The following is a 20,259-nucleotide window of genomic DNA, read 5'->3' as shown; positions in this document are numbered from 1 at the left end:
ATACGTTACAAAGTGGATAGGTCAAAGGGTGTCTGGAAAAGGAGAGACAGAAATGAACTGGTCCCATGGCTTGTTCAGATGAAGTTAAGTGGCCTTAACTTCATAGAGGAATGGATTGTCCTCTTAGTTAAAACAAAGACAGAGCCTGATGTGGGGGAGGAGAGGTGATAAGCGCTCGGTGGTGATCTTTTCACCACGTCAGAGAAACAGGAGGCTTTCCAAGGGTCTCAAAGGAAACCATTTAACTGTCTTAAGCACACATTCAATTTTTGAAATTCAATATATAGGAAAATATATTTAAAAGTATCCCTTCAATGTTATAGAAAGAATACAGAGTCAGAGATATGTCTCCTGGGCAGTTTATCCCACTTTGGATTCCAAGATATAAAGGAAAGTAAATATCCCTGACCTGAAATATCAGACGTGTATTGTGATTTCTCACTCACTCTAAAGGTCAAACGTTCAGATTCACTTAAGCATCTCTTAAAACAATCCCCATGATTACAGTGACAGAATGCCATGAAAGTTCATCCCTGCCAAGCAGGATCTTGAAGATGACTTCTGCGCAACCTTCCTGTTAGGAAGGACAACCATTGGTTCATGACGCAACATGCCAACAAAGCAATCCTATAAAAGCGGCACCAACTCCCATGCTCTCCAACCTCTGGAACACCCTCAGCTCTTCCAGAAGAAAGACCACGGGAGACACAAGATTAAGGTTCTCTTTCTGGCTCTTCTCCTTGGTCTGGTTTGTGCCGCCCAAGAAGAGGAAGCTGAGCAAAGTCTCTCAGAGGTACCAGGGATGGTCTGATTTGGGAGGTCTTTTGTGTGTGTGTGTGTGTGTGTGTGTGTGTGTGTGTTTTGTGATTTTGTTATGTAGATCCATAAGCTGAACCGTCAGCTCTTTTCCATTTCCTGGCTTTATACCTCTTCCATTTGGTCTCTGCAGCATCTCTGCTGCTGCTGCTAAGTCGCTTCAGTCGTGTCTGACTCTGTGCGACCCCGTAGACGGCAGCCCACCAGGCTCCCCCGTCCCTGGGATTCTCCAGGCAAGAACACTGGAGTGGTCTCTACTCTGTATTAATTGACTCTTGTTGTCACAGAGAAAGAGGATCAGCCAAACAGCTGTTGGAGTGCTTGCATTTGACATCAGAGCTCAAGTTATGTCAGACATGTCTTAATCTTTTCTTTCGCTCTGAGTTCAGTTTTAAATTTATTTTATCAGTTGCTTTCTTCAGTCAAGTCAGATAGCATGTGCTGATTTGCACAAATGTTGGGAGATTCATGAGGGATGATTCTGGATGAAATAAAAAGACAAGGACTGAAAATTCGAAGGGGAATGTTGCGGTTAGCTTTCAGGAGAATGGAGAACCTTCTCCATTGCCTCCAGTGACAAGGCAAAGACCACTGAGAACTCGCCTTTCAGGGTATATGAACTGTGTCATATTGTGTTTGATGATACAAAGAGCACAGTAGACTTCTACTTTTTTGTCAAGTAAGTAGAAATAACCCAGAGGGAAGACACCTACAAACCCTGAGCCTGAGGGAGAGTGTGTTTTCCCATCTGCAGGGAACTCTCTGGGTGACGTTGAGAGCATGATGCCCTGAGCTGTGGGGCTGAGCAGGGTCTCTGACCTGGGGGTTGGGGGGCAGTTCCCCTGAAAGCCTCCAGGGAATGTCCTGGAACCTTTGCTTAGAATACAGATGGGGTTGGGGGGAGGTCCCAGAAGCTCCACTTATGTCAACTCATTGAAGGAAAGAGGGACACAGCAGAGGGAATAGGCTTGTGTCCTGGAACCCACAGTCCGCATCAGGGGCTTGACCCCTTCCTGCAGAATTTGTAAGAGACACTCCCCACTGAGCCCAGATGTGAGGGCAGGGGGAGATTACACAGTGAGCTCTGCCTGCGGGGCTTCCTCATGGGAGGTTTCATCACTGAGTTTACTAAAGACTCACAGCCCCAAGGACCACTCACGGAATGTCCACTGTACGGCAGACGGTTTACTAAGAACATGCAAACTCAGGGATGTATAGGGAGGAATAAAAATATGAAGAAAAAAACAACTAAGAGATTTTTGCTTAGAGAGATTGGTTTAGAGACATATTAACATATAAATTTTATATATCAAGTATTGCATCTGTATATGTCTATAGTACATATGCAATTTATGATATATTCCCTGGTGGCTCAGACGGTAAAGCGTCTGCCCGCAGTGCAGGAGACCCGGATTCGATCTCTGGGTTGGGAAGATCCCCTGGAGAAGGAAATGGCAACCCACTCCAGTACTCTTGCCTGGAAAATTCCATGGACTGAGAGGCTGAGAGGCTCCTCATAGCCTGGTAGGCTACAGTCCAAGGGGTTGCAAAGAGTCGGACATGACTGAGTGACTTCCCTTCACTTCACTTCATGTCTATTGTACACTTGCAAACAAACTACAACCACACATATAGATATAGATGCACAGACTTATATATATCCTATATCAGGAGATATAACAGTCTGTTGTCACTAATTTTTTTAAGAACACCATATTATCTTTCTCTGTTGTTTTTGCAAGTTTTGAGTTTTGTGTTTGCATTTGCATGAGGCTGCTCTTTCTGAAATCCGCTTTACTGAAGTGTATTTAGGTGTTATTATCTGCACCTTTGTGGAGGGCATAGTTCATTGTGTTTTGTCAGAAGCACACCTTTTTCATGACCTCCACAGTCCAGATCTAAAATTCCACCATCTCTGCCAAAAACCTCCTTTTCCTCACCGTTAAATATCTACCCTTTGAGCCACAGGTAATAATGGATCTAACTATTCTCTCCTCTTCTAAAACTTCGGATGACAAGATTATGAGCCCTGCATCATTTTCCCCATCAGCATGAATATTTAAAAGTTTTTCTCTGCGTCTGCATGTGTAGGGAGTCACATTTTTCAAGCCAAGTGAAAGGATATTGCTTGCATAGATAACATTTTGTGTATTTTGCAGTTATAGCAAACTGGGTTTTCTTCTGAATTTGGTTGTTTTGAGTAACTTCAATGCCGTCTCATAATCAGTAATAACAGTGCACACAGTTCATTGTGGAAACTATTTTCCAAGGTATCTGACCAAACGTTAATCCAATTTTTGTTGGGTTATTGTCCATTTAATATTTGTTTCATGTGTGTGCTAGGTGACAAATATACCTTTTTTTCACACATGATTATATGAAGTGAAAGTCTTTTGTTATATAGTGAAAATATATATTTATTGTATATTATATATATATTTTCCTTATGTCATATAAGCATATCATGTGTATTTGTGTGTTTGTCTGTTTTTGTCAATGCGCATATATACATACATGTGACTTTCAATATTTAACCCTCTTATGGTGTTGTGATGGAAGAATAGTGTGTGTTTTGATAAAATCAAACATTTCTTTCTCTAATTTTTATGATTTTTTCTTAGTATATTCTCTGATGAATCACTGCCTGGGTTGTGAGAACCCACAACATATGTCATGGTGGCGATACATGTCTGTTTCCAGGGACTCATTTTTAAAAGGTGTTTTCTCTTAATTTTTTCTTAAAATTCTACATTTCTCCATGTTCATTTGGCTTTCAACACGACTTGCTTTGTATTTGCAGTTTATCTTCGGAGCTGCTGCTCAGATTTAATGTGAGCACAAACCATCCTTGTCACTTGATGGTGACTTGACCTTAGAGAACATATTTCTTTGCTTTGAAAAGGTCACATTGCTCACAGGCACTCTGGTGACCCCTTACACATAATTTTTGAGGAGAAACAAAGAAAATTCTATTTATATGTCAAATGTTTTCATTACTGTGATTAAGCACATTGCATATGCGTTGTTTTTAAGGGTGAATGGAGAATGGGTAGAAAAACACGTCAGGGGAACAAAGAAAGCCGGCAACACTTACACTGTTGAGTTGTAAGTATGAGTGTTTCATTGGGCAAAGTATGTTTGGGTGGAAATTTTGGCACACCTATATTCAATAAGCTTAAACATCTGATTTCTACTCCTATGAACAATCATAGGGATGAGCAGGCTGCAGTCCCTAAGATTTCCAATCAATTTACTTTGGCATGAGACCAGGATTCAAACACACTGCTTGGAGGTCTCCTCCCAATTATGAGTGTCACTCATTAAGAATAAATTGTGTAGACCTCGATTTCCTTCGGTTCTCATAGACAATTTACAACAGCCTTACAAATTGACATCTCAAGGGTCCATTACGAGTCTGTGCATCATTGTCATTCACTTTTTAAAGACAATCTTAAAATATCTTCATCCATCCAAGGTAAAGTGAATGAACCTGAGCCCAGGGAAATCCTCCTGAGTTCAACCATAAAGGTAGCTTCTGTTCAAAGCCCTGGGGATGCTGGCTAAGATTTATGTCCCTACATTCTTTATAATGACATAAACAACACTGCCAATGTTACATGGCCTACTGCTAAGTCGCTTCAGTTGTGTCCGACTCTGTGTGACCCATAGACGGCAGCCCACCAGGCTCCCCCGTCCCTGGGATTCTCCAGGCAAGAACACTGGAGTGGGTTGCCGTTTCCTTCTCCAATGCATAAAAGTGAAAAGTGAAAGTGAAGTCGCTCAGTCGTGTCCGACTCTTAGCGACCCCATGGACTGCAGCCTACCAGGCTCCTCCGTCCAGGGGATTTTCCAGGCAAGAGTACTGGAGTGGGGTGCCATTGCCTTCTCCGGTTACATGGCCTAAGGAGTACATATTGGACTACAATTTACCTGTATCAGGTCGATTGTATGAGAAGGTGGAATGAAAAAGTCTTGCCTGTTTTCCTTGATGTCATAACAACTGCAGCATTCAGCCCACACACTGAGTGAGAGATAGATCAATACAGGATGTACCATTGCTGATATCCTGAATTTGCCACCATAAATCTGATTGACAGTAAATGAAGGTAGGGTCATGTATATATATGTATCTTTTCTCTCTCTCCCAGATGAGGGTACAAATGTATTTGAAATTGTTTACAAGTCCACCAAAATTGGGTAGCATGTGTTAACAATGTGTATAAAGATGTGAAGACAAGATTTGCTGTAATATTTGGTATGAATGATACTGCCTTATTCACATCGAAATTCTCATGTAACATTTCCATGGCCAGTACTTTTATTCAGAATACCAACGTTTGGTGAAAATATCCATTATGTAGTCTACAAGGCCTGTCTCTTTGTTCAGTGAGTTAAGGACCCTGTAACAAAATCTACCAACAAAAAGGAGCTTGTATGGATGGGGAGAATCAGATCATCAGCTATTTCTAATACTTTTCACTCTCAATATTAAAACATAAAAAATTGAGTTTTACTAAAAATATTAAATTTTTAAAAAAAATTTTAATAGGTTAACTGCAATACTGTGTTGGTTTCTTGTTTTTCCTTTTTAATACTGTAATTTCATCGATGGCAACAATGAGGCTTCTCTCAATTTCTTCATGTTATACCAGTGTTCCAGTGCACTCTAAGCCTTGGAACAGAAACTTTCATAATAAATCTTCATCCTGATCAATTTTTTCAAATGCACTGTTCTTATAAACATTGACATGACCCCACATAAGCACATAGAAGTACTGAGAAGTGTGCATACCGGTAGCAGAAGATGAATCTACTTCTGAACAGGTATTGATGCATTAGTTAATTAACCAATAAATTATCTCCCATTATTATGTGTGACATGGTGAGTGTGGTTCTGTCAGAGCAGAATGGTGTTTCTTATTTATTTTGGTTCAGAACAAGACCTGCACGGCAGATACAGGTTTTAGGAAGTAGGTCACCGAGCAAGCAGGATCCATCCTGTGATGGATGGGACCCCAAATTCATGGAGCTCCTTTGAGTCTTTGGGGCCCTGCTGTTGACGCTGGTGGGAGGCTAGTTAAAGTTCGACAGGGATTAATTGCTAAGACAGACAGCAGACATCTGTGTCATGGGAAATGGAAACTGTTTGAGGCTTAATTTATATCAAGGGAAGATCTGACTTGCACACTTAACTTTTTGTTCTGCGTTCAGAAGTTTCTCTGGGTTCTAAGGGGCAAAAATTCTGCTTTCTGTGTGATGTTTTTCAGTTAAGGTAAATGATATTGAAGCTGAAACCTTGAAGAAGTTCAATGAGTTGGTAAAAGAAAAGAAGATTGAAGATAAAAATGTTTTGAAGATCATTGAGACTGGTAATGGAATTATACTTTTTCCTAAATATATAATTTCCTTGACATGTAAATATACTAACAGAAAACAAATCAATTTATTCAAATTTTCTTTGTTCATAGATAAAGCTTTTCATAATCCCTTATTTAAAAAAAAATAAAAACAGCCTTGGAAATCCAGGGAAATGGTAGTAATTGGCGGATCATTTCTTTCTGTCCTTTTGATTTTCCACTAGATGAGTGTCCTCCCTGTGCAAAACTACGGAGTTCAAAACAAGCTGAGTGTAAGTGAAAATGGTCTTTTACTAATGTTGTTCCACTAAATAAGTCAAAAAGCAAATGTAGTGATTTCATACCTAGAAAATTATTCAGGTAAAGATTATATCCCAAACACTTACATTCTACCCTAAAGAACTTTGTCTGTTACATTAATTAATTCTCTGCTCTTGAGCCATATTAAATTGCAAATGGGTTGGTTGATTAATGCTGAGCAGCTTTGGTGAGAGAGCTTTATCCTGCAGGAATCTTGCAGACCAGAGTCGTCAGAGAGAAGCAGAAGTCCCCACAAGCTGGTGGAAAGTAGTGTTACCGTCAGTCCTGACCTCATGGTTGCCCACACACTTCCCTCATCCAGGGGAATGGGATTAGAGAGAGTTCATAATTTATTTCTACAAAATCAGTGTTTAATCTCACATGATTCTGACAGAATCTAAAGGCCTTCCAACCACACTGAAACATGGATTTGAATTCTATTCCTCTATCAGGGGCTTCCCTGATAGCTCAGTGGGTAAAGAATCCGCCTGCGATGCAGGACACCCTGGTTTGATCCCAGGGTTGGAAGAACCCCTGGAGAAGGGAAAGGTTACCCATTCCAGTATTCTGGCCTAGAGAATTCCATGGGACTCTTTACTCCATGGGTTAGCAAAGACTCGAACACAACGGAGCGACTTTCACTTTCCCTTTAAGGAAGTGATTTTCTTAAAGTGAGAGCTTTAAACATTCTAAACTAAGACAGCCTCAGAAAACCAACCTGATCTAGACTAAACTGTGGCTTTTTAAATTTCTGTTGAGAGGAAATTTGACCAAAAAAAAAAAAAAAAGCAAAAGAAAACCCACTAGCTTCCAGATTAATATGAAAAAAAAATGTGCTTCATATATTCAATAAAACATTACTCAGCCATAAAAAAGAATGAAATCATACCATCTGCAGCAACATGGATGGATCTACAAATTTCAACCTGAGTACGTCTGAAAGGGAAAAGACAAGCATCACGTGATATCCCTTGTATATGGCATCTCAAATATGGCATGAAGAAACTTATTTACAGTATGGAAGTAGACTCACAGACACGGAAGGCAGACTTGAGGCTGCCACGAGGCGGAGGGGCTTGGTGACGAGAAGGACTGAGAGTTTGGGATTTAGCAGATGCAAAGTAATATATACAGGACGGGGAGACAAAAAGATCTTATTGTATAGCACAGAGAAGTACATGCAATACTCTGAGAAAATGTCGATAAGAAAGGACTCAGAAAAAGAGTGGATATTAGTGTGTTTATGTTTAAACAAATCACATTGATATGCCCCTGAAACTCACAGATCATAGCTAATCAACTATAATCCAATGTAACACAAATATTAGAAAATGAATTCTTGATGAACCCAAAGACGAGACTTGTGTGACTACAGGCATGTGCTCCACTTACCGAGCCTGAACATGCCTCCTGAAATCATTATCCCTACAATCAACCCCCAGTGGTAAAGATCACCCCACATGCACATCTTGGGGGAGATTCCACATGGACACCCACCTATATCACAGAGATGTGGAGTAGTGAGGTCCACCAGGATTCTCACATTGGATCAGCTACCAGCTCCTGCACCCTGGACAGCCTCCAGCCTGAGGCTCACCCCTGTTAGCCATCACACAATCAACTCTACTAAACCTCTGGTTCTGTTTTATTTACCTACAGAAAGAGTCACTGAGACCAGACACATCATCTTCTGCGCGGAATCAAGATCAAAAACATGAAGACGACTTTCCTGGTTCCTGATGAATGTGATCCTTCTCTCTTCACACTCAAACTTCCTCTCCCATCTCATCTCTCCTGGTCACTAATCATGTCCTGCTTGGTGGTATTTGATTTCTGAGTGTTAAATAAATTGGTGTAATACACACCTAAGTTATTTGTGTCGATACTGAAAGCCCCCGTTTTAAAACACACAAATAAGCACATTAAATTTAACCATCCAGAAACGTATCTCTTTGAAAGACGGGTGCTCCATCAGAGACAATTCTTAGGAGGAGTAAAAGGAGATGTCCTAGTGGTGTCCAGGGGAGAAGGAGAAAAAAGACTAAACCATCATGGGACAGGGGACATGGTTATGGATGCTCTTACTACAGTGGGACAGAACAGTCTGCTCCAGAACAATGTCCCCAGGAAGCATCTTATTCATTACAGGGAAAGGAGCTTGTGCTCCACTCTCTGATCTTCATAGAGAGGAAGTGGAAGATGCCATGGGCCAAGACAGGATAAATCAGTATTCTGACAGCACCAGCACTTCTGCAACTGAGCTGAAGGACTGATGTTTCTTACCTTTCGGATCACTACGAACCAAAGATGGGCAGGAGCTGAGCCTTGGACAATCCACAAGACCATGAAGTCCATGCAGTGCCTGCAAGAACAAGATGATTGGCAGATTCATTCAGGAAGTTGTAACTGTTCACAATATCTGAAGATTGTCTTCCATCATCTTCCATCCTTCTCATAAGAGGATGAGAAGTGGATGCTAGGATTTGCAAGGACTGGGCATCCCCACTGTCATGGATGGAGAAAGCTGCACAGCCCCCATGGTTCTCGAGATGCTTATGATCTAAAAGATCATGCACCCACAAGATTTAAAACATATTCTGAGAGTTGGATGAAAGCTCAGAGATTTGGTCCAAGTCCTGAGGAAATAACACTATACCTGAGTGATAGTTAGCAGAATAAATATTTTAGTTCCTACAGAGACACAGCCTCCAAATGTCTACAGCTGGCCACTGTCAAATGCATCAGCCATAAATGTTTCTATGCTTTAGTGCATAGTAATGGAGGTCAAGGGCTTTCTTCAAGTCCTCCCACATGTATAGCAGAGTGTATACAGTTGGAGTTCTGACTTTGTTTTCACAGTACGTCAGGAAATGCTGAATTGTATGGGTGGATACACGCAGAGGCAACTGCACCCAGAGTAAGGGCATAAAACTCTTAAGGGATATTGAAAGACAAGACCTCACATATACAAGACAAAAATACTGATATATCTTCTATATATATATATATATATAAATACTGATATATCTTATATATATCAGTCACATATATGAGTGACTGTGTGTGTTAAGATAACTGTATTTATTATATAAGATACCGATATATCTTATATATCTATATAAATACTGATATATCTTATATATATCAGTCACATATGTGAGTGACTGTGTGTATTTAGATAACTGTATTTATTATATAAGATACCAATATATCTTATATATATATTTATGCTGCTGCTAAGTCGCTGTGTGACCCCATAGACGGCAGCCCACCAGGCTCCCCTGTCTCTGGGACTCTCCAGGCAAGAACACTGGAGTGGATTGCCATTTCCTTCTCCAATGCATGAAAGTGAAAAGTGAAAGGGAAGTCGCTCAGTCATGTCCGACTCTTCACGACCCCATGGACTTCAGCCCACCAGGCTCCTCCGTCCATGGGATTTTCCAGGCAAGAGTGCTGGAGTGGGGTGCCATTGCCTTCTCTGATATATATATATATAAATACTGATATATCTTATATATATCAGTCACATATGTGAGTGACTGTGTGTATTTAGATAACGGTATTTATTAAAAAAAAAAAAAAGAATTTTCACCACATACCACACAGATAAAGAGGATGAGAAAACTATAAACAGGTTTATGTTATTGGAATTAATGCTTCTGATGAAATGGACACATTACTTGAAAGATGTATTACTGAAATTCATACTTGATAAACAGAAAATTTCTACAGCCCTTTATCTGTTAAAGAAATTTAGTAGAATGCTCCATAAAGTTGAAAGCTAAGATGACTGGACTCCATGAAGAGCAGTCTTTTTTTAAACATGCGTGAGAGTTAAACTATAAAGAGAATCATATTTCTGCTTAGGTACTACTATTTCTACAGATTGTATTGACTTAGAGATCTAATTTATGAATCCAAGATCTATATTTACCATTATGAATGTATCATAGCTACAAGATGGTTAAATTTATTTCTAAATGCTTCAACACCACAATCAACACACCAATGAATTTGTTTTTTTTATTATCAACTGTGTGATAATTTCTTCAAATGGAATGCCTCATCAAAGTGTACACAATGGAGTATTACTCAACCATTATAAAGAATACATTTGAATCAGTTCTAATGAGGTGGATGAAACTGGAGCCTATTATACAGAATGAAGTAAGCCACAAAGAAAAACACCAATATTGTATGCTATGCTATGCTATGCTAAGTCACTTCAGTCGTGTCCGACTCTGTGCAACCCCATAGACGGCAGCCCACCAGGCTCCCCCATCCCTGGGATTCTCCAGGCAAGAACACTGGAGTGGGTTGCCATTTCCTTCTCCAATGCATGAAAGTGAAAAGTGAGAGTGAAGTTGCTCAGTTGTGTCTGACTCTTAGCGACCCCATGGACTGCAGCCTACCAGGCTCCTCCATCCATGGGATTTTCCAGGCAAGAGTACTGGAGTGGGATGCCATAGCCTTCTCCGTATACTAACGCATATATATATAATTTAGAAAGATGGTAACAATAACCCTGTTTGCGAGACAGCAAAAGAGATACAGATGTATAGAACAGTCTTTTGGACTTTGTTGGGGGGGGGATGATTTGGGAGAGTAGCATTAAAACATGTATAATATCATATAAGAAACAAATCACCAGTCCAGGTTCAATGCAGGATACAGGAAGCTTGGGGCTGGTGCACTGGGATGACCCAAAGGGATGGTAAGGGGAGGGAGGTGGGGGGGGGTTCAGGATGGGAAACACGTGTACACCTGTGGCGGATGCATGTTGATGTATGGCAAAACCAATACAATATTGTAAAGTAAAAAAAAAAAACTATAATAATAATAAAATTAAAAAAAAAAAAAAAAACCAAAGTGAACACACTTCTGTGGACTTCCCTGATGGTCCAGTCATTACACTTTCCTTCCAAAGTAGGGGGTGCTGGTTCAATTCCTGATTGGTGAGGTAAGATCCCATATGCCTTGCAGCCAAAACACCAAAATATAAAAACAGAAGCAATGGTGAACAAATTTCATGTGTGTGTGTGATGTTAGTCACTCATTCACGTCTGACTCTTTGTGACCCCATGGACTGTAGCCTGCCAAGCTCCTCTGTGCATGGAGAATTCTCCTGGCAAGAATACAGGAGTGGCTTGCCATTTCCTTTTCCAGGGAATCTTCCTGATCCAGGGATAGAACCTGTGTCTTCGGCATTGCAGGCAGACACAGTCTGAGCCACAGGGAAGCCCATCAAATGAGATTGGGCACGTTCAGGGTGGTAAGTGCATAGAATTTTGATAGATACAACCAACCAAAGGGACCTTTCAAAACAATCTGTATTTTTTCTCGAGTTGTACTGTGTTCTTCTCACTGCTTCACAATTTACTCACCCTTCCAACTATCCTCAATTCAGTTCAGTTCAGTCACTCAGTCGTGTCCGACTCTGCGACGACATGGCCCACAGCATGCCAGGCTTCCCTGTCCATCACCAACTCCTGGAGCTTGCTCAAACTCATCAGGAGGCCAAAGTATCAGAGCTTCAGCTTCAGCATCAGTCCTTCCAATGAATATTCAGGACTGAGTTCCTTTAGGATGGACTTGCTGGATATCCTTGCAGTCCAAAGGACTCTCAAGAGCCTTCTCCAACACCACAGTTCAAAAGCATCAATTCTTCAGGGCTCAACTTTCTTTATAGTCCAACTCTCACATCCATATATGACTACTGGATCAACCGTAGCTTTGACTAGATGGACTTTTGTTGGCAAAGTAATGTCTCTCTTTTAATATTCTCTCTAGGTTGGTCATAGCTTTTCTTCCTCAGAGCATCACTCAAAACCTTCTCTATGGAAACAGTCCCTCATTATCAAACAGGAGCCCAAACACACTCTAACTTTCCACTTTCCTTTTTTTTTTTTTTTTAATTCTCATCCTACAACTTCTAAAGAGGGATTTACTTGGCAATTCTTTGTTAGCTTGTACTCATATGCATCTGGCTCCTTTCACAGGAAGCAGCTCACTGGACAATGTACTGAGTCTGTCTGCTTCCTGCTGAATTCCGAGGCTCAGCTCTTGTTGGCACTAACTCTGTATTCACCGAATTCAGGTCCAAGTGCGGACAGGAAGAATCTTACAGAATACATGTTGTTTATGATGCCTCAGTTCAGTTCAGTTCAGTTGCTCAGTCCTGTCTGACTCTTTGCGACTCCATGAATTGCAGCACAGCGGGCCTCCCTGTCCATCACCAACTCCCGGAGTTCACTCAAACTCACGTCGAGGTAAATGTTTACAGCACCGTGTACTGAACTTATTTCTCATCTGTGACTGTCAGAGGAATTAGAAATCAAGACCCTGTGCAGAGAAATGAAGCTTTTCTCTGCCTCCTTGCACACAACTTGAGAATGGCCAGCCGGGGGTTTACCGTTGCTGACGACGGCTCTTGTTTCTAACCTACCATCAGCTAACGCTCGCCCATTATTACAGTAAGGTGGAGGAGGCGGAAAACTCCAACTGCCATATAAGTGATGTTAACCACACACTTTGATCAAGGAGAACGTCAAGAGGCTCATTGATTGAAATATCCAGAAAGGAAGGAAGCATCCATCATTCAGAAAACTAACATGTGTGATGAAAAAGAAAACATGTTTCAGTGCCATTCTCCCAAATCATCCCCCGCCTCCCTCTCCCACAGAGTCCAAAAGACTGTTCTGTACATCTGTGTCTCTTTTGCTGTCTCTCATACAGGGTTATCGTTACCATCTTTCTAAATTCCGTATACATGCGTTAGTATACTGTATTGGTGTTTTTCTTTCTGGCTTACTTCACTCTGTGTATTATCATATAAGAAACGCATCGCCAGTCCAGGTTCGATGCAGGATACAGGAAGCTTGGGCCTGGTGCACTGGGATGACCCAGAGGGATGGAATGGGGAGGGAGGGGGGAAGGGGGTTCAGGATGGGGAACATGTGTACACCTGTGGCGGATTCATGTTGATGTATGGCAAAACCAATACAATATTGTAAAGTAATTAGCCTCCAATGAAAATAAATAAATTTAAATTAAAAAAAGAAGATAACGGACACTGATTGACAAATACCAGTGTGGAAACATAAAAACAAAGGAGCAGAATGGTGAGATACACTGTGACCTTTGTCTATGGGACCGGTCCTCTCTGATATTTGTAGGAAATTTACTCCTCCTCAAGTCAACCTGCAACAAGCCAAAAAGTTTCCACGAGTATTAGGAAATTTATGGATATGTTACTATTTTTTTCTTTTCATCTCTCTCTTTTCCTCTTCTCCTGGAGAGCTCCGACAGGTTCTCAATGGAAAATATGAGCTCAAAGGAAGCTCTGAGTGGTGATGATTTTTAGCAGGATCACTTGAGGCAAAGTATACATAGCACTGCCTCCACTCCACTGAGTGTTGATCTGTCCTTTACAGGGGCTCTGTGTACCTCAAAGTGTCTCCCTGACATTTAGTAACAAACACCCCGTCTTTCCTGAGTGAGACTGATGGGGCAGCCTTGGAAGCTCTGCTGAAATCTACAGCCTGGGTTGACCATTGAGAGGGGCCCCTCCTCTGTGTTACCCGGCTTCTAGGTGGGAACTCCCTAGAGACCAACATGCAGTTCTAGCTTCCATCTCTGTACATTCGAATTTATCTAACTGAGCCCTGATGGCTCTCTTTCCCTGACACCACAGGTCTCAGGGACAGTCACAGAGTTGGGGTGTGGGGTGACTTCTAAACTCACTTGGGGCCAGTGTACTCAAACCTTCTAAGCTTTCTTCCTTGTCCAATAGATGGTGTTAACGAGGACCACTTCTGCTGAAGCCATGCACCCATGCGTGTGACTGAATGACCTTTGGCTCTGGAGCCAAGATCCTTCACAGGCCCAGCTGGAAATAAATCGCTGACAAACTTCCTCAGGCATGAGGTTAAGGAGCATTGATTAGGTGAGGTTAAGGAGCGTTGATTAAGCGAGGTTAAGTGGCTTCCCTGGTGGCTCAGACGGTAAAGCATCTGCCTGCAATGTGGGAGACCAGGGTTTGATTCCTGGGTCGGGAAGATCCCCTGGAGCAGGAAATAGCAATCCACTCCAGCACTCATGCCTGGAAAATCCCATGGTTGGAGGAGCCTGATAGGCTACAGTCCATAGGGTTGCAAAGAGTCGGACACGACTGAGCGACTTCACTTTCACTTTCAAGGAGTGTTGATTAGGTGAGGTTAAGGAGCCTTGATTAGGTCCTCCTCTTAATTATAAGAAGTACAGAGCCCGCTGTGAGGCTGAAGGAAGGGATAAAGACTTTGTTTTGACATGTTTGTCATCCCAGAGAAATAGGAGGCTTTCCAATAGTCTCGTGGGAAATATTTTCAAGTTTATTAAATGATACACTCAATTTAATTTTAGAAAAAACATTTTAAAATATCTAAATGTTAAGGAAACAATACAGGAATGGGGGTATATGTACCTTGGACAGCACATTCCAGTTTGATGTCAGAATATAAAGGAAAATAAACATTCCTGACCTTGAACTATCAGATGTGTTTGTGAGTTCTCATTCACTCTAAAGGTCAGATGTCCAGATTCCCTCAAGCTTCTCCTAAAACAATCGTCATGATAACAATGATGAAATTACATAAAAGATGGCTCCTGCCAAGCAGGATACTGAAGATGACTCCTGTGTAACCTTGGTCTCAGGAGGAACAACCATTGGTTCATGACACGTCACGCCAACATATCAGCCCTATAAAAAGTGGCGCCAGCTTCCATCCTCTCCAGCTACTGGAATACCCTCAGCCTCGACAGAAGAAAGACCACGGGAGCCTCAAGATGAAGGTTTTGTTCCTGAGTCTACTTCTTGGTGTGATTTGTGCTGCCCAAGAAGAGGAAGCTCAGCCAAGTCTCTCCGAGGTACCAGGGATGGTCTGATCTGGGAGGAGGTCTTGGAGAGAGAGAGTGTGTGTGTGTGTGTGTGTTCCTTTTGTGATTTTGTTATTGTGGATCCATAATGTGAGCCATCTCCCTCCATCTCAACACTGCTCTATTTACGGGCTCTATGCCTGTTCTGTTTCATCTCTACTGTGTATTAGTTGCCTCTTATGCACTTTTTTTTTCTGCTCTAGTAACAGATCAGCCAAACAGCTGTTGGATTCGAGATCCTGCATTTGACATCAGAGCTCAAGCTCTCTCAGAAATGTCTCAATTGCTTCTTTCCCTCTAACTTCACTTTTCTCTTATTTTATAAACCCTCCTTTTTTTTCAGTCAGTTCTGATTATGTCTCTGACTTGCAAAACTGATGGGAAACTCATGCCTGATGAGGCTGGATGAAAGAGAAGGACAAGGACTACAATTTCTGAGGGGAATTTTACTGTTAGCTTTCAGGGCAATGGAGAACCGCCTACATTGCATCCAGTAACCTTGGGAAGATCAAGCCCAACGGGCCATTCAGGGTTTACCTCCACAAACTTCTGTTTGATGATGAACAGGGCACAGTAGACTTCTACTTCTTTGTCAAGTAAGTAAAAATCACCCAGAAGGAAAACACATGTAAACCCCGAGCCTCAGGGAGGGTGTGTCTCCCCCATCTGCAGGGAGCTCTCTGGATGTGTTGAGACCATGACACCCTGAGTTGTGGGGCTGAGCAGGGTCTCTGAGCTGGGGGTGCAGTTCCCCTGTGAGTCTCCAGGGAATCTCCTGGAGCCTTTGCTTGGGGGCGGGGTGTTCCAGAAGCTCCACTCGCATCAACTCATTAAATCGATGAGGGACACATATACAATCTCCTTATGTCACATAAGCATATCATGTGTACTTGTGTGTTTCCTTGTAAGTGTATAGGTCTTAACATTTGTGTCTTTCAGTGTTTAATCCTCTTATAGTACTGTGATGGAAGAAGAGTGTGTGTTTTCATAAAATTAAATATTTCTTTTCCTAAGTGGGTGATTTCCCCCCCTATTATTTAATCAATTATTTCCCAGGTTATGAGAACACCCAAGGTCTGTCATGATGACAACCATCTGTTTACAGGAAGTATTTTTTAAAAACAGGTATTCTTTTATTTTTCTAAAATTCTAGATTCTTCCATATTCTGCTTTAAACATGATTTACCCTGTATTTGAAGTTTATCTTTGGAACTACGGCTCAGATTTAATAGACAAGCCCTCCTTGTCACTTGATACTGACTTGCCCTCAGAGAACATGTTTCCTCTCTTTTAAAGGTCACATTATAGTGGAACCCGCGGGCGCGCGTCGCGAGGCGTAGGCTACGTCGTCACGTCAGCGCGGGAGAGAGAAAGACAGGAGCCGACTCGGCAGGGACTGGGGGACGGGAAAGAAAAAAAAAAAGGAAAAAAAATAAAGGTCACATTATTACAGGCATTAAGCTTACCTGTCACACTTAATCTTTGGGAAGAAACAAAGAAAATCCTAATTTTATATCCATTTTTTTCATGACTTTAATCCACCTGCTTGAATGTGTTTTTGTTTTTAAGACACAAGGGAAAATGGGAATATAAACACGTCTCGGGAATAAAGCAAGAGGATGGTACTTATGCTGTTGACTGTAAGTATGACTGTTTCACTGGTCAGAGTATGCTTGGGTGGAAATCTTGGCACAACTTCCTTCCGGAATCCCACACAGCTGAATTCTACTCCTACAAACAGTCAGAGGAGTGAGCATGCTCCTGTCCATAAGATCTCCAAGCATTTTATTTTGTCAGGAGACAAGGGTTCAAACATATGGCTTGGAGGTCTCCACCCAATTATGAGTGTTACCCAATGATATAGCATGTGGAGACCTGTATTTCATATCGTTCTCACACATAACTTACAACAACCTTATGAACTGATGTCTCAGGAGTCTTAAGTATGCACATCAGTATCATTCACTCAAACAAAAAAAAAATCTTAAAACATCTTAATATATCCAAGGCTCAGTGGATGAACATAAATCCAAGGAAATGATCCTGAGTTCAATCATCAAGGCAGCTTCTGTTGAAAGCCATGGGGATGCTGGCTAACACTTATATCCCTGCTGCTGCTGCTGCTAAGTCGCTTCAGTCGTGTCCGACTCTGTGCGACCCCATAGACAGCAGCCCACCAGGCTCCCCCATCCCTGGGATTCTCCAGGCAAGAACACTGGAGTGGGTTGCCATTTCCTTCTCCAATGCATGAAAGTGAAAAGTGAAAGGGAAGTCGCTCAGTCGTGTCCGACTCCTAGCGACCCCATGGACTGCAGCCCACCAGGCTCCTCCGTCCATGGGATTTGCCAGGCAAGAGTCCTGGAGTGGGGTGCCATAACAGCCCCAAAATACATTCCTCTTTTTATGGGGCCTAAAGGGTATATATTTGACTACAACTTAAGTGTATCCAATTAACTGTATGAAAATTAGGAAAGAGAAAAGTCTTGTCTGTTTCGCTCAGGGCCATAACGACCATCGCGTTCAGCTCACCCGCGGAGTTAGACAGAGATCTATATGGCATGTACCGTTGCTGCTACACTCAAAATGTCACAATACGTCCAACTGACAAGACATTAAGGCAAAGTTGTACATATGTATCTTTTCTCTCTCTCTCACAGACGAGGGTAAAAATGTATTTGAGGTTAGTCATGCGTCCAACAACATTCTAGTAGCACATAACACCAACGTGGATGAGCACGGCAAGAAAACAGTACTGACTGGGCTATTTGGTATGTATGACATCCTCCTGTTCACATGGACACCATCGTGGAACATTTCCTTTGTCTGTATATTTGTCCATAAAATCAGGATATGCTGACTATATCCATTACTCAGTCTATGGGACCCACTTCTTTTCGTTCACAGTGTTAGGGACTCTGGAAAGTAATCTACCAGGGAAGAGGAGCTTGTAGGGCTATGGGCATCAGATCATCAGGAATTTAAAAATAGTTCTCACCTGTGGAAATTTCGAAATTAACTGAATTTTACTAAAAACAGCTTAAATTTTTTTTTTAATTTTAATGGGAGGAAAATTACAATGGTTTTTAGTTTTTTTGTTTGTTTTGTTTTTTTTAAACACCTCAATTAACGTCAAGCCATGGCTAAAATGAGGCTACTCTCCATTTCCTCAGTTGATACCAGCTTCTCAGTACTCTCTAAGCCTTGGAACAGAAACTTTTATAATAAAACTTCATCCCTTTCAAATGTTCACATGCGTTGTTTTTATGAACACTGATAACACCCCCAAATAACCACACTGAGAAGTGTGAAGCACCTTCTTAGTGAGAAGTGGGAGAGGTATGTGAACCAACAAGATATCAGGCGTCTACTCCAAGAAAGGTATAGGGTAGAGCGGTGTATTATTACAGAATAGTTCGTGTCCCATTATCATGTATGACGTGGTGAACATGTCTCTCTGTCAGGGGAGAATCCTGTTTCCTATTTATTTGGGTCCAGAACATGACCTGAGTGGCAGCTGCAGATATCTGGGAAGCTGGTCATGGAGCAGGTCATTTCCTCATTGTGATGGATGGGCCCCCAAATTCACTGAGCTACTGCGAGTCTCTAAGGGTCCTGTTACTGATACTGCTGGGGATCTAGCCACACAGTTGGACAGAAATTAATTCCTAAGACAGACAGCAGATTTCTGTGTCATGGGAAATACAAATTGTTTGAGGCTTAATTTGTAACAAGCCAAGATCTGACTTGCACACTCAACTACTTTTTCTGCACTGAGGAATTTCTCTGGGATCTCAGAGGTAAACATTCTGTTTTCTGCATGGTATTTTTCAGTTAAAGTAAATATTGAAGACGAAAGCTTGCAGAAGTTCAAGGAGCTGACTCAAGAGAAAGGGATTGAAGAGGAAAATGTTGTGAATTTCATCGAAACTGGTAAATGAATTATATACTTTTTCCTAAATATATCATTCACCCGATAGGTAAATATTCTATTAGTAAGCAAATCAACTTATTGAAAATTTCTTTCTCCAGAAATAATATTTTCCATAATCTCTTACTTAAAAACAAACCACAAAACCAGCCTTGTAAATCCTTTGGAATGGTAGTAATCTGTGAATCTTTATTTCCTGTCCTTTTCATCTTCCCCCAGATGACTAGCTTCCTTGAGGAAAACTATGCATTTCAAATCAGTCTCGGGGTAAGTGAAAAACATTGGTTATTAATGGTGCTGCATTAAATAAATCGATAAGGACACATGGTGATTTCATACCTGTCACATTTTGTAGGTAATGGTTTTTTTGCCCCAACAACTTACATTCTATCACTAGAGAACTTTTATTGTTCCATTAGCTTATTTCTCTTCTCTGGAGCCATATTAAATCGCAAGTGGGTTGCTTGATTAATGCTAAGTAGCTTTGGTGAGAAAGCCATATCCTGCAGGAATCTTGCAGACCAGAGTCATCGGAGAGAAGCAGGAATGACCACAAGTGGGTGGAAACTAATTAGTGTTCCCGTCAGTCCTGACCTCACGGTTGTCCACACACACCCTTCCTCCAGGAAAACTGGGATTAGAGAGAGCTCACGCTTTCTGTAAGACTAGTGTTTAATCGCATATGTTTATGACAGAACCTAAAAGGACCTCTCACCATGTGTCTGAAGCATGCATTTCGAGTATATTCCCCTTCAGGAGATTTTCTTAAAGTGAGACCTTTAAACTTTCTAAACTAAGACAGCTTCAGAAATTGTCACTGATCTCGTAAACTGTGGCTTCTAATTTTCTGTTGAAGAAAAAAAAGAAAGACAAAAATCAAAGAAAAACTCCAGCTTCTTAGTGAGTGTGATAAGAAAGATGCAGGGCATATAGTCAGTGGAATAT

At 41.4% G+C, this 20,259-nt stretch overlaps 1 protein-coding gene and 1 long non-coding RNA gene across 3 annotated transcripts; both read left to right on the top strand.

The window, feature by feature from the left end:
* The first annotated feature begins 647 nt into the window (after positions 1-647).
* On the top strand, positions 648-8,342 carry LOC139181254 (uncharacterized). Of its 2 annotated transcripts, XR_011565274.1 has the most exons (4): positions 648-793; positions 6,084-6,185; positions 6,398-6,445; positions 8,133-8,342. It is a non-coding gene; the product is annotated as an uncharacterized lncRNA (long non-coding RNA). The 2 variants fall into 2 exon arrangements; XR_011565275.1 differs by lacking the exon at positions 6,398-6,445.
* Positions 8,343-14,305: 5,963 nt separating this feature from the next.
* On the top strand, positions 14,306-19,581 carry LOC139180962 (odorant-binding protein-like). Its single transcript, XM_070783590.1, has 7 exons — positions 14,306-14,418; positions 15,165-15,377; positions 15,843-15,982; positions 16,956-17,026; positions 18,044-18,154; positions 19,218-19,316; positions 19,534-19,581. Exons 2-7 carry the CDS (start codon positions 15,297-15,299, stop codon positions 19,539-19,541), a joined length of 510 nt encoding a protein of 169 aa, XP_070639691.1. The 5' UTR covers positions 14,306-14,418; positions 15,165-15,296; the 3' UTR covers positions 19,542-19,581.
* Positions 19,582-20,259: the final 678 nt, after the last annotated feature.

The sequence above is a fragment of the Bos indicus genome, chromosome X (genome assembly GCF_029378745.1).
Source record: "Bos indicus isolate NIAB-ARS_2022 breed Sahiwal x Tharparkar chromosome X, NIAB-ARS_B.indTharparkar_mat_pri_1.0, whole genome shotgun sequence".
NCBI lineage: Eukaryota > Metazoa > Chordata > Mammalia > Artiodactyla > Bovidae > Bos > Bos indicus.
Note: the sequence above shows the minus strand (reverse complement) of the source record. Positions and strands in the feature narration are given on the sequence as shown.

Bases quoted from the DNA above. Each gene is read 5' to 3' on its own strand.
- LOC139180962 (XM_070783590.1), top strand. From the start codon at position 15,297: ATGAAGGTTTTGTTCCTGAGTCTACTTCTTGGTGTGATTTGTGCTGCC. The intron at 17,027-18,043 runs GTAAGTATGACT...TCTCTCTCACAG, and splicing joins TGGTACTTATGCTGTTGACT to ACGAGGGTAAAAATGTATTT. The intron at 18,155-19,217 runs GTATGTATGACA...GGTATTTTTCAG, and splicing joins AGTACTGACTGGGCTATTTG to TTAAAGTAAATATTGAAGAC.